Source organism: Phoenix dactylifera, chromosome 7, assembly GCF_051530095.1.
Source record: "Phoenix dactylifera cultivar Ajwa chromosome 7, Ajwa_hap1_PhDact_Kaust_v1.1, whole genome shotgun sequence".
Taxonomy (NCBI): domain Eukaryota; kingdom Viridiplantae; phylum Streptophyta; class Magnoliopsida; order Arecales; family Arecaceae; genus Phoenix; species Phoenix dactylifera.
In genome coordinates this window covers 2072152-2086577 of record NC_143196.1, presented here as the reverse complement: position 1 = coordinate 2086577, position 14426 = coordinate 2072152, and the positions used below count along the sequence as shown (strand labels likewise).

The 14426-nt window shown below is 41.6% G+C and overlaps 2 protein-coding genes across 4 annotated transcripts; both read left to right on the top strand.

The window, feature by feature from the left end:
- Nucleotides 1-3910: 3910 nt before the first annotated feature.
- LOC120111111 (Leucine-rich repeat (LRR) family protein) lies at nucleotides 3911-10541 on the top strand. Of its 3 annotated transcripts, XR_016395853.1 has the most exons (4): nucleotides 3911-5600; nucleotides 7648-7934; nucleotides 8144-8247; nucleotides 8337-10541. XR_016395853.1 is itself a non-coding variant. In XM_089924152.1 (3 exons), exons 1-2 carry the CDS (start codon nucleotides 4410-4412, stop codon nucleotides 7885-7887), a joined length of 1431 nt encoding a protein of 476 aa, XP_089780278.1. In that variant the 5' UTR covers nucleotides 3911-4409; the 3' UTR covers nucleotides 7888-7934; nucleotides 8337-10541. The 3 variants fall into 3 exon arrangements, 2 of the variants coding, with proteins under 2 accessions (XP_089780278.1, XP_088557052.2); XM_089924152.1 differs by lacking the exon at nucleotides 8144-8247; XM_088700926.2 differs by lacking the exon at nucleotides 8337-10541 and having other exon boundaries at nucleotides 3912-5600; nucleotides 7648-8184.
- LOC120107845 (anti-muellerian hormone type-2 receptor) lies at nucleotides 9842-10541 on the top strand. Its single transcript, XM_039121334.3, has one exon. It carries the CDS (start codon nucleotides 9842-9844, stop codon nucleotides 10331-10333), a length of 492 nt encoding a protein of 163 aa, XP_038977262.3. The 3' UTR covers nucleotides 10334-10541.
- Nucleotides 10542-14426: the final 3885 nt, after the last annotated feature.

Genomic DNA, 14426 nt, shown 5'->3' with positions numbered 1-14426 from the left:
CAAAAAAAAAGGGTTCCTTAATTGTTGATTGAAATACGGTATAATTAGTTTTTTCTAAAAACATGTATAGCTATCGGGCTTGTGTATGCTAGGTCGTTTCTCTCAAACTAGTGAAGGAGAAAGATTTTTTTACTCTCTTTACAAGCTTGAATAGAATTTGAGCATAATTTTTGCAAGGGTTCGCAAGCATGAGGCAAGATTTAAAGTTGGCGACAAACAAAGATTGGGAGGAAGAGGGAAGAAGTTTGAGGAACCAACAACTTGCAGCTCTTGAGTTCTTAACAGTATAAATTCTTCCTGTTAATTGACTGAATCAAAAGTTTTTAAGTTAATGCAGAAAGAATCACGGGTGTATATCGGACAACAATCTGAAATGGCAACTTTTCAGCATCTTAAAACATTTGAGGTGGTAGAATTCATAGACTTCCAAAACCCTGGTTCTCTCCATCCTTTTGATTAATTTCATCATACTTTCACACTTATAACAGGCATTCTGACATTTTTTTTTAAAAAAAAAAGCGATACATCGTTATTCTTTTTCTTTTATTTGAGCAATGGCTATCACATGAAACATCACTCCTAACGGTCGACCTTGTTAAAGCTTGCATTAAGTGCAGGCCGCCCCTTTTGTACTCGAAACGTAATTAGCAGTTCCTTTTGTGATTTTTTTGTAAGAATTGCCAATTGGATTCGCCCAGGAAATCGTGCATGCGTTGGAAGTGGGTGGTTCTGTATACACCCCCCCTATTGCTCAGGACACCCCCCAAAAATTAAAAAAAAATTAAATACTCTCTACACCCCCCCATTTGCTAAGGACACCCCTAAAAAATTAAAAATTCCTAAATTACCCCCCACCCTTCCCACCCCCTCACCTAAGTTGCTCTCTACACCCCCCAAACCCCCCCCCACCCCGCTCTTCCCCTCCAAAACACCCGCCGGCTTCTTCCTTCCGCCCAAAAAACCTCGCCTCAAGCACCTCCCCGGCCATCTCCCGAGCAACGAGCACCTCGCCGGCGGAGGAGGAGGGGGGAGGCGGAGGAGGAGGACGGGGAGGCGGGGGGAGGCGGAGGGGGAGGTGGGGGATGGGGAGGAGGAGGAAGGAGGACGGGGAGGTGGGGGAAGAGGAGTGAGAGGAGGTGGCGGAGGAGGAGGGGGGAGGCGGAGGAGGAGGACGGGGAGGTGGAGGGGGAGGTGGAGGACGGGGAGGTGGAGGGGAGGAGGGGGGGGGAGGTGGGGGATGGGGAGGAGGAGGAAGGAGGACGGGGAGGTGGGGGATGGGGAGGAGGAGGAAGGAGGAAGGGGGGGTGTACTGAGAAAATTTCAAGGGCAATATGGTAATTACACTAAAGGTTAGTTTGGGTATTTTTTTTTGGTTGTTGGGGGGTGTCCTGAGCAATAGGGGGGGTGTATATAGAACTTCCCGTTGGAAGTTGACAGCTAATGCTTGCTCACAGAGCCAGTCTCCATTTCATGCAAACATGACCATCGATGGTTCAATATTATTCATAGAGCATGAAGATAATGTCATGACAGCCCACTCGTGATTCCCATGAATTAACAACTACAGGGGTCAAAAACTATGGAATTTTTGAATCGTCAGAATGATTAAATTCATGTCCATGGTACTGGATGTCATGGTCTAAAAAGCAAGAGAGACTACCCCTTGTCCTGCTTGATGTCCTTACGCAGAAAAAACACACAAAAAAAATTTAAATCATTGTGTTATTATCTTGGGCCCTGGTGACTTATAGACTTTCCCAGTAGCTATGGCTCATGGACTTTCACATTGGATTAATTAATGTGGTTGGGTGACGCGTCTATCTCACGTGCACCCCATGATGTCCAAGAAGGTGCATGGCAATGGAGGTGCTTCAAGTATTATTAGGCTTTTGCCAAGACCTGGATACTTGATAGCCCACGTAGGGTATCATGGCTATATACATAGGCAAACTAAAAAGTCTTGCCAAAACCGGTTTGATATCGGTATCTGATGTAGAAGACGTACCGACACTCGGTACATTGAAAAAATTTTGTACTGTACCGTATCATACCAACACAGTGCTAGCGTGTTACCGATATGGAGTTTGGTACCGAAACGACAAATCTTACTTAAAATAATGGATAGAACCCAACTTGAACTAATCCACGAGATCACAGGTATGGTTGTTTGCCGTCAGTCTGCGATAAAGCCTCTTGATAGATAGTAAGAGGCTTCATAGAAGAATTCAAGATGAAATATGAACAGCAAAGTGCAAATTTAACTGTCGTCAAAAGAGCCAGTTTACTTTCATGGATTAGATTAATGTTTTAAAGAGGGATTTTCCATAATTCTAGTGTACTCAAAAAAAAGTATTCCAATGAGAAGCATGATTAATAGTGTTTGGTATGAAAACATGTAAGTCATCAAATATAGATAGGCCCCAGCAAACTAGATTTCTTATGTGACTATTATCTGGCACGTGGCATGCCTATCCTTGTCTATTGATTATAGAATGTAGGAAAGGGGGAAAATGGAGCTTTTATGAAGGATTATTTTTGCTTTTGCGTGGATTTTGAGAAGAGGAACTACCCCTGCCCCCGGGAAAATGATGATGATGTGGAGCTTCAAGCGCTTATTGAGAAATTAAATTTATATTCGCAGCCACGCTCATTTATTTACACAAAATATTTTGAATCATGTAGCATAGCAAGTACAACATAGTATCAAAGATGTAAGCCGAAACATCATGGCTACAGGCTGAAACACCAAGATATGGATTGAATATATGATGTGCAAATCTAGAAGATAAGAGCTATCGATCTAAGACAAGATCTTTAGTAGAACAGGACATAATAGAACGGCTAGCTATTAGTTACCACTACCTAGAATGTAAGAAGAATAGTGGCACTATCTAGAATATAGAAATAGTGAAAGAGAGGCAAATGTCATGCGAGATAAGAGTGGCCCATTCAGCGAAAACTAGAAAGAATAAGTCTCAAAGCTGACACATATCTTAATAATTAATAGAAACCACTTATAAGTACTAAGTCATAACTTTAAGAAGAGACCTTTCATTGAATCAAGGATCAACACCTTTATTATTTTATATTTCAATTATTTTTATTGTTTATCCTTTTAATTTCTAGTTCTTATCTTTTTAGGTCCATACTCATAGCTTCCTTCCTCGAGAGTGCGACATCCTAATAGAGAAAGTATTTGACGGTCAAGACAGTAGAACTCAATATCATATATTTGTTCGAACACTGATGGCTTGTTCGAGCACTTATTCAGCCAGGTCATTGATCTATTTATCATTTATCTTTCTGCAATAATGGATAACACCACTCTAGAGAAATATTAAGCCAACAATGAAACAAAATCTTCACTTATTGGAGGCGGAGAAAATTTGATTATGAAAAGAGTAGCTCTACCCGAAAAATATTACATTACATAACATTGGACTAGCAAATTATTCTCGCTCAACATACTACTTTATGCTTACCATTAATGAAAACAATACAACGAAGCATGTTATTTGGGTAAGGATAGGATGAGTGAAATACGTTAGTTGGGTAATTATTGTTTGGGTAAAGATTTGGATAGGTCGCATTGCGTAAAACAACCAGGCCGTCAAGTCCACGTAACGGAGAGTTTACACACGATTTACTTTACACGGATACGCGTTATCCCCATAAATAATATTTTTATTTAAAAAAAACAAAGAAAAAAGACGGTCTGCCGCCATCCAGCGAAACTCGCTTCAGATAAACACAACGCATAGAACACCGCATCCACCGTCGGAATTGTCCACGTCAGCGATCCGCGACTCCTGATTGAACGGTCCCCATTGGCTCTGACACCGAAGAATAAAACAAGAGCGCCCCTCCCTAGCCCGTGTGGATCCGGTTCAACCCGCCCAACAGACGCCGGCCTGGAACCCGAGACGTCAGCTCGAATTCCCGATGCCAACCAAAAATTGAATAAATGGGATTAGAAATTCATTAAAAATTAGAAAAATCGAAATAAAAAGCCCAGGGAGGGATCGAAAGAGAGGAGAGAGAGAGAGAGAGGGGCCACGGAAACGAACGAAAAAAAGCATCTTGTGAGGGTTCTCTGGAGAACTCTGGGGAGAGAAGGGGGAGAAAAATAGAGAGAAAAAATTCTTAATTTCCCCAGCATCTGGAGTTAGGATTAGGGTTTCTTCTCTCGTTCTCTACTTCCTGAATCTAGGGTTAGAGTTTTCTCTTTTTCGTCTCCATATTTCCTTGCTTCCTTGATATTCGTTGACGAGCGGAATCGTTTGATTGTTTGGTGCCGGTTGAAAAGAGTTTGATCGATTGCTAGGGTTTGATCGGATTTTTTTGTTGTTGTTTTTGGGGGGTTTTTGTATTGGGATTGCGAATCTAGGGTTTGCGGATTGGTTACAGGGATGGACGAGGCCTGGGAGAGAGCCGTGGAGACGGCCCTCGAAGGACAGGCGGACTCGTCCTCGGCGCCGCGAACCCTAACCCTAGACGGGGCGGTGAAGTGCCTCCAGGGGCGGCTTCCGCCGCCGAGGCTGCTGGAGAGGTACCAGAGCCTGGAGCACCTCTCCATCGCCAACGTCGGGGTGTCGTCGCTGGAGAAGTTTCCACGCCTCCGGAACCTCCACAGGCTGATACTCTCTGACAACCGGATCGCCGGCGGCCTTGAGTTCCTGGTGGAGGCTGGGCTTGATTCGCTCCGTGATCTCGATCTCTCCAACAATCGAATCCAGTTCCTCGAGGATCTCGCGCCTCTCGCGCAGCTCCGGCTGGTGTCGCTGGATCTCTACGAGTGCCCGGTCACCAGGGTCAAGGACTACCGATCCCGGGTGTTCGGGATGATCAGGACGTTGAAGTATCTCGACAAGATGGATGCTGATGAGAACGAGCGTCCGGAGACGGACGACGAGGAGGAGGATGAGGAAGAGGAGGAGGAGGACGAGGAGGACGCTGGGAGCGGCGAAGTTGATGGTGGGGATCGAGCCGGGAGGTCAGTGAATGGCGTCGGGGGAAGTGCCAGAGGTGATGCGATTGTCGATGTGGATGAGGATGAGGAGAGTGACGCCGATGAGGAGGAGACTGAAACTGGTAGGAGTGTGGAGGCCAATGGACTGGGCCGGGGGCCTCATCACCATCTATCAAATGGGTTCCGGGTCGCGCCAGTCGGAGCAACTTCCATTGATGTCGAGGACGAGGAGGAAGAAGAGGAGGACGTGGAGGACGATGATGAGGAGGAAGAGGATTTGGTGGAGGAGATCGATGAGGAGGAAGGGGAAGATGATGATGTGGTTGAGGTGCATGATGTTGGGGATAGTGATGAGGATGCTGATGGGGTGGAGGAGGATGGAGAAGAGGCGGTAGATGAAGAGGAGGTTGATGAGGAGGATGGGGATGGAGATGAAGAGGAAGAGGAAGTGGAGGATGAAGAGGATGATGGTGAGCCAGGGAGCACGGGGAGGTTGATGAGCACGGAAGGGGAGATCGATGGGCATGAGCAGGGGGAGGAGGATGAGAATGGGGAGATCGGCGAGGAGGATGAGCAAGGAGTGGAGGAGGATAGGGAGTATGAGGAGGGTGATGGTGAGGATGAAGACGAGGTATATTCTCATTTTACCCTGTTTTCATTTATGTGTATATCTTTTTATTTCAGGCATACATCTCTTGATTGATTTAGAGATTTTGTGGGTCTTACTTTACCCTGTTATTCTTGTGTTATACATAAGAAAATTTTCTATATTTCATGTTTACTATTTTGATCTGTAGAAATTTATTTTCATAGTTTAGAAGCAGCATGATTTTGTCCTTTGATGCAATCTTTTGGCATAATTTCTCTGTGTGTATAATATTAAATATGCAAACAAATGCTATATCTAAGTAGGCTTGACATATAATTCCATGTTTTGGTGTTGTCTCTCTGATTCATTTATAAGTGGTACAAAACTAGAAGATGGTGCCCCATTTTTTTCCCCTAACTTTGGTGTTCTTAAATTTATTCCGCAAAATATTTACGGTGATAGCATGCTTTTATTACTGAGTAGCACATGAAAATACCTAGCATTGAGTATTTTGATTTATCTGTTGATGGAGCTCTAGTTGGGTTACTCATAGTCTAGCTGCAGAGTATGGATTGGCATGTCTATGGTCTGGCAGCAGAATTCTTTAGATATCCACTGCATGTATGCGTAACAGTATTTTTTTTTATGGATATATTTAAGGCACACAATGATGTTTTACTTCCTCACCAAGGGGAGCTTCAGTCTTTCGATTGCGATTGTTTAATGTTTCTAATCAAATCAGTGATCACTTATTTGTGGACTGCTTGTTTGATATTAACAGCATCAAACTTAGGAATATAGAGGTTGTCTGTAATTTTTTTTTATCTGACATATTTTTGATGATTTTATGAGTCATATGTTTTGGAAACTCACAAGCTCTGTTGGTTGTTGCTGTGGATATTAGTGCCTCTAGATGACTAGATCGGTTTAGGATATTTGAGTTCAGAAGAGTTGGACGAATATTGGACACATCTAACACATGTTTTTAGGAGCCTGTTGGAGCTACTCTTGGTTTTTAGGGCTCGATGTGAATGTCTTAATATTGGTTTTAGACTTTAGGGAATTTTTTATGATTTTATGGCTAATGGCTTTTACCTAGGTCATTGACTCTAAATATAATTCTGCTGTTACTTTTTTTTTTTTTGTTTATGTTGTGCGTTCTGTTAGTGCTTTCATTCATTTCTGAATCTTGTTTTTCCTACAGCTTTTGATGATTGTTTTGTAATGGTTTTATGTTGACAATTTATTTCAGCTAATTGGTCTTGGTTAATAGAGATCAGAGAAATTTGGCTGATCATGTATACTTTCAAATCAGTATTCTTAATTGATTATTAATTCATAAAAATAAGTAAATTGTTATTAATTTATTTTGTATAAGTCTGTTACTGATGTATGTGCTTTTGTGCATGTTATATTTTTTGTAAATTAAAAGTGTCCTTTCTAATCATGCAATTTTGCTTACATTTTGAATGCCATGCTGAGGAATTTTGAATTTAGTATAATTGTGCCTGATGTTTGGAGTACTTTTGTTGGAAGCATTAATAAAATTTCACTTCTGCTATTTCCCTGCCATTTGGGATTTCTTCACTCGGCTGGATGTTGATATGCATAGGTTCAACTTTGTCCTTTAATTTTTTAGAACTATATTTTCTATTTCATGCATTTTTTAAAATAAATCTTTAGTGGATGCTCTGCTGTTGTTTTCTTACTCCTTTTTCTTTTTGCCTATATTATGCTCTTTATTTATTGTTTTTCATGCTTTTTTTTCCAACCTTGCTTTCCCATTTTAATGCATGCAATAGCTTTTTTTTATATATTTATAAATTGTGATTTTATTTTTATTTTTTGCAGGAAGAGGATCTTTGAACAGATTACCTTTGTTTTTTTACAACTATATTTTCTATTTCACGTTTTTTTAAAATAAATCTTTAATGGATGCTCTGTTATTTTCTTACTCCTTTCTCTTTTGCCTATATTGTGATCTTTATTTATTATTTTCTTGGTTTTATTTTTTTTTCAACTTTGCATTGCCATTTTAATGCATGCAACAGGATTTCTTTTTGATATTTCTAAATTGTGATTTTTGCAGGAAGAGGATCTTGGAACAGAATATCTAGTGCAGCCGATTGTTCAACCTGTTGATGAGACTGGAGGAAGTGATTTTGATGCTTGCAGCGAAGATGATGAGGACGAAGTTGATGATGAGGAGAATAATCACAGCAATGGTGTCCAGCCACCCCTTCCCTCCTCTTCTCAACCCAACAAGAGGAAAAGAGATGAAGAAGATGATGACAGTGTTGAGGATCTGAGGTCTTCAAAGCATCACTGATGATGATTCAGCAGCATTGTACATGGATGCTAGTAGAAGTAACAAGGGTGGGTTTTTTTTTTCTTTTTCTTTTTTGTTTTAAGTTTGTGTAGAACTTGAAGTCAGTAGTTTAAAAACTTGGAGGGAATGCATTGTGTAGCTTGGTTTCTTCCCTCCTTATTTCAAAAGTTCGTTAGTGTTCTTGTCAGCGCACGGTTCCTTATTCGACCGTTGCATCCCTTTCAAGTGACGGTTACATATACATATACATATACAGGGTTTGAGTTTTCCTTCCAAATAGCTCAGGAAGTTCAAAAACAAGTAGCCGTTGGACACTGTTTGATTTTTGCGGACTCGGCAATTCGCAAGCTGTTTCTCTTGGTTAGCTTCTCTGGTATCTGCTTGGAGTCCCCTATCTCAAAGCATTTATTCTGACGCTCTTTGTGTGTGGTGTTGCGTGGCGTCGGTAGGTGCTTTCTTTTTCTTGCAGGTATTTGCGGGGCATACGGACGGGGGGAATTGCACAATTTGATGCCTTAATGAGGGGTGGTAAGCTTCTTTATTTTATGACTATCTTTGTTGCGTGTTTCACAGCTGGATACTTAAAGTTCATTTCTTTTGCCTCCTATCCACCAATCGCGAGCTAAAAATGTCACGTTAGAACAGTCTTGATGTATGGGATGACGTCTCTCTCTCTATCTTTAATTGTGCGGGCCTGGACGTTGCCACCCGTCCGCCATTTCTGGCTGGAGTTCCACCGCCCGCTCGTGCTGCCCAATCGGATTGAAAGGAATCGTCCAGGAGCTGTGTTTTGTCTGGATCTAGTGCAGGATACAGCTCATAGGCTCATTTGTGGTGCTGAGATATGAGGAAGAAAAAAAAAATCAATGTTTTCAGAGATAAGGTGGCTCCAATCTGGCAATTGACTGTTGGATACCCTTGGTACCCCAATCGTGGTTGATTGCTTTTGCTAGTTGGTGACGCATTTCTAAACAACGGTTGTAATGGGCCCGGTTGGAGCGGTGGTAAAGGGAGATGAGAAGGGGTTTTGACATTTTGCTAACATTGGGGACCAAGAAATGGACCAAAGATTCGATCGAATCCTGTGCTGCATCCCGTGATGGTTTCGCTGACAAGCTTCGTCCTCTGATTCAGGGTGTGATCTCTGGTTCACCCACATGAACGTGGGCTCAGATCCATGACATGACAGTTTTGGCCTTGGATGTATCTGAGACAGGTGGATCGCTCCACTGGCCTTTATCCAAAATTACCCTAATTTAAGCCCCTTTTTTTTTAATTTTGGGGCATGTGATTAAGTACTTAGAATTTTTCTTTTTTTTGGGCAGAAACTTAGAAGCATTGAACAAAATAATCAATAAATTTGCCCTCCTTAATCTCCTCTCTCTGAAAAGGAACCATCACGTGCCAGTGGGGCTTGCCAGTGGTCCCGTTCTATTAATAAATATATACGAATCCAACCAAACTTTATCAGACAAATTACCTCTGCCTTGTGACCTGCTCTGATTAATCGCCACCCTAACATCGACATTTGGTTATCCTTATCAAACGGGCGGTATCATCCTGTAAAGCAGATCATCATTCCGAAACTTCAATCGTACGGTCGGAGTTTGCAGGAAATGAGTGGCCACTTCCAAATACACACCGATGAGAGCAAAAGATAAGATGACTTTGTATGTCACCGGCTATTCCGGTGGTATGGGTTGGGAATAATGAGCTACCTACCTAAAGTGCTCTGAATCTTTTATTTTCTAGTTTTATTGAATATATCGGTACTAGAAATATATAGGTCATTCGTGTTTAGTATAGCTTGGAGCTCTAAATTTTTTATTTTTTTAATTTTATTAAATATATTCATACTGAAAATACATGAGTCATCCGGTTTGGAAAAAAAAATTATAAAAGATAAGCCGAGCATAAAAAGATAAGGAAAGATCGAGGGAAGGCGAGGCTGGAAATGGCGTCAGCTCTAACGACGCTTCTGACCTCGCCCGGAGCTGGGCCGCATGCTCATAACGGGAGGAATTGGAAAGGGAACGGTCACGTGCGGAGTTTGTCGGTCACGTGCAAGGCGAAGGACGCCGAGAGCGGCGAGAGCGGAGCGATAGAGTTTGCGGCGGCGGTGGGGGGCCTGGTGGCGAACCCGGTGATCGGAGTGTCTCTGTACGCGCTGAAGACGACCGGTTGCGGCCTCCCGCCGGGGCCCGGGGGTTCGATCGGGGCGGCGGAAGGGGTGAGCTACCTGGTGGTTGCCGGCATCGTGGGGTGGTCTCTCTACACCAAAGTCCGGACGGGGTCCGGCCTCCCCGCCGGGCCCTACGGCTTGCTCGGGGCCGTGGAGGGCCTCTCCTATCTCACCGTTCTTGCCATCGCTGTGGTGTTTGGCCTCCAGTTCCTCGACAAGGGTTCCCTCCCCGGCCCACTCCCCGGCGACCAGTGCTTTGGTTAAGAGGCCATGAATTAGTTCCTTGGTTTCTTCTTCTCCTCCTCCTCCTCCTTTTCTTTTCTTTTCTTTTCTTTTTCTTTGGTTCGGTCTTGTTCTTGCCGTTATCTGACTCCAGTAGTAATATCCATGGTATTCTGTGGAACTGTGCTTTTTCGGCAATATCCATAACCACGAAAAAAATATATAATCCTAAAGCCTATTTGAATTCAAACTAATACGAGTTAATTACTGCATCTGTGGCGTTCGCAGCATGGAGTTCAAGAGTACGAACCTCGTCAAAACCAACTTTCGTATTATTAATTGTAGCCGGCAATCGAAAACGATTCATTCCAGCAACCGCACATACGAACTTCAATTCGATCAATTTATCCAAGAAAAGACGAAGAAGAATTTGAAAAGCAAAGGGCATGCGGTAAAACTTTATCTCAACTACGTTCCTGTGCATCACTTGTTGGCAAAATGATAATTGTAGGTTTCTAGAGTGTTATTGTAAGGGCCATCCTCGTTTGCTCGAAGTATAACAATGTCATCAGCTGTATACTGCGCCCGAAAACAATTAGATAACTTTCTTAGTGATGGACCAATTGAAAAATGACAATATATCTTTTTAAAGATATTCTCTAACACGAATGGAAAAGGACACTATAAGGATCGAGGTTCAATTTACACATTAAAATTTGGTCAATTGAAGAAAGGCATTGTCAAATTATCGAAGCTGCAAAAATAATATTAACAAGCTCAAGTTGTTTGCTTCGAATTATTGTTGTAGTTTATCTATTCTAGTTTGTTGGCGGCCACAGGTGTAGTAGCTGCAACAATAAAAGATAGTGCCAAGATATCCACGATAACCTATTGGGTCAGCCTAAAGAAGCTCGGGACTATTGGATTTCACATGCTTTGCATATGCTAGCGGAGAGAAAGACTCCAATTAGTAATCTTCTTCCCTCCCAACTCCGACGAACTCCGAGAGTCCTAGAGTAAGGCAAAGTTAGGCTAAACCCTAGGATCTCATCTATTTAAGGGTCTCCTCCCCCTACAAACTCCATCAACGATCTCTCGAAAAATCACCGCTAGTTCCAAGCCCTTTTTGTAGATATATTTCTTGGATTGCCGCCGGAAGAGTCACCAAAACATCTTTTTAGACCTCGTCGAACTGAGTTGACCACTTTATGCCTCTTTCTCTTTCTTTTCTGGTCTTCTAGCCGTTGTCGACGCTAGGATTTAGACTAGCGAGCTACCGGATGGGCATGGAATAGAATATCCCCCATTTTACTTTCCTTCCTTTGCTTTTACCGATCACCATCGGGCACTCTCAGCCATTGTCGCCCCTTGACTTCTACTTGGCTACACGACAAGTGAATGATAATCGATCATGGGTTAAAAGAAAAGGGAAGGAGGAGAAGAGCAAAACCCCCCTTTATCTATTGTTTCTTGTTCTTTCTCTGATTTTCTTTCCATCGGCCAATCACCATAACCGATGATACCACAGGTGGAAGACCGCCCTTGGTTGCCATCACTACGGCCGGGCTGCCCTTGGCCACTACCACCTTGATGACTCCCGCCTTCTTCTATCTTGAGAAGAGATAGAGAGCTTTCAAAGCTCTCTTGTTTCCTCTCTCTTCTCTTTCTCTCTCTCCTCTCTCTATCTTTCTTTCTTTCTCTTTCTCTTTCTCTTTTCTCTCCCGCTTCTTTCTCTTGCTTCTCTCTCTAGTTGATCCAAGAGATTAGTAGAAGAAATTTGAGAGACCGAGTGACGGACACCTAGTAGACTCTAGTAGAAGGTCTAAGCTGCTAGTCCACTGTATGATGTTCTTTTGATAATTGGGTTTGACCGTTTGTTTCTATAGGGGAGAAGTCGTCCGCACAAGAAAGTTTTGAGCAGGGTACTCAGCATCCTGGTTCATAGATAATAGTGTGAGACTATACTTACTATGTCGAGTCTGTCATCATAGAGATAAGAATTCTTGTACTTGATCACTAGTATATAAATATTTACCGATTTGCACCATTAGATTTATATCGTGAGATTTGTATCAATGGATTTGGTTTTGCACTAGATAATATGCTGCTATATGATTTTCGGTATAAGCATATTTATATGTTTATTATATGTTGGTATCTACTATTGAATATACGATTATGTGAATTATGTTCTATTTATCTTGGAATTATAAGGAATACATGTATATGTTGTTTTGAATATGAAAACCTATTTTATAACTCATAGATTGGGGTACAATCTTGGTTAGTCCAAAGCTAGAAAATAAGTTATTATCAAACTTGAAATTAAGATAAAAAGAAACTGATGATATGACATATGAAATTATTGTTGAATAATGGCTAAATTTGTTAGTATTTGTGATGTATATTTCTTTTAATAAAATGGATATTGATAATACATGTATATGTTGTTTTGAATGAGTTTTTATAATATTTATTCCATCTGGCATTATTTATCTTATTATCTTTGTTATTAATTTATTTTATTTATATTGGTGTGGTTGTTGGAGATCCTTATTTGATCGGAAAGCTCATATCCATCAGTTGCATATCTTTTTTAGAGTCACAACATGCACACTTTCGGATGGATTGAGCATGGAGTTCAAGCATTGGAGCTATTAGTTAGTTAATTAGTCTTTTTTTTGATACTAATGAATATTTGAAAACTTTGTAATTGAACAAGTTGGTTATTTGATCATGGTAGATCTATTTAGTTGAATTATTTGGCTTCGATACTTTGGCACCTTTGATGGAGATTATGCCTGGGTTTTGCAGATCGTTTGAAAAGAGGGAGTAGTAGATGTAAGCAAATCATCTCTCCTCCGTTATTGGAGATATTCCTGAAGTCACGGATGAATTCTACTGTGTTTTGGTTTCACACAAGAGATTCCAACATGAGTCGGCTTACTCATTTATATAAAGGTAGAATTGGCTGCTCTTTGTATGTGAGAGATAAGATGAATTTTACCATATGATTATTCAATCTTTCCTGCAACTTAATAACCTACTACAGAAAGCTGGCTTTCGCACATCTGCTGAAAAAATTATATCCTACACCATATGCACCAATGTGGGCATACAGTAAGCATGCCGCCTAGTTTCTTTAGGCCAATCATTGAGACCAATGCACGGTAAATGGAGCCCACATGAAGGAGACGAGATGATTGGCATAGTGCACAGCTATATGGTGTAGAATATAATTTCTACATTTGCTGATTTGTCACTTTTCTAGAGGGATTGATAGAGTAGATTAACCTACCCTCAAAATATGATAGTAAATAGCATTACAAACTTGATTATTCAAAAAAGAATAAAAGAAATCACAACATCTTACTTTTGATATACCAGTACATGATAAATCGCAAGTTTTTGCTCCTGATATGATGGAAAATGCTCCGAACCGCCTTATCGTTTCCCAGCCGTGGCAATCACGAAGCACCGATTTATTTGGCGGACCCATGAGACGACCATCTCGGTGCATCCTCGAAGAATCAAGAGAAACTCTAGCGGCCAGCCTTGAGTAGATGATCCCGAGCATCACAAAGACTATCTAGGCCCTTGTAGAGGTTAACTCGGGCAAACTCGTTATGGGTCTAACTAGGCCCAAAATCTCAATTTGAGAAACCTACTAGCATTGATCTATATGACCATGAATTTTACAGCAATAAGACAAGCAAGGTGTATTAGAGTAGTGTAGAGGGACCCAGTTAATTAATGTGTGTTGGCTCGTGCTAGATGGGTTTACTGGAATATTTTACTAATATTTTTAAAATCGGCCAAGATCGGCCGTTCGACCGGTTTAACTAAGAATCGATCGCCAGTTCAGTTTGGTTCGAAGAATATCTTATGCGAGACGCACGCTAGGGGCTGCTAGCATATTGCTTGAGGATGACTCTTCTATGGTGATTGATTGGATCCGAAGAGTGGATAGGTATGAGGATGGTCATCCGCTGATACGAAATACACAGATTGGTGCGGAAGTTCATCTCCTTCCAGATACCTCACATGTATTGGAAGACGAATAATGCAGCAAACCGGGTCGCCTCCTATATATGTAGCTCGGAACTCCGAGGAGGCTATTTGGACGAGCTTGGTA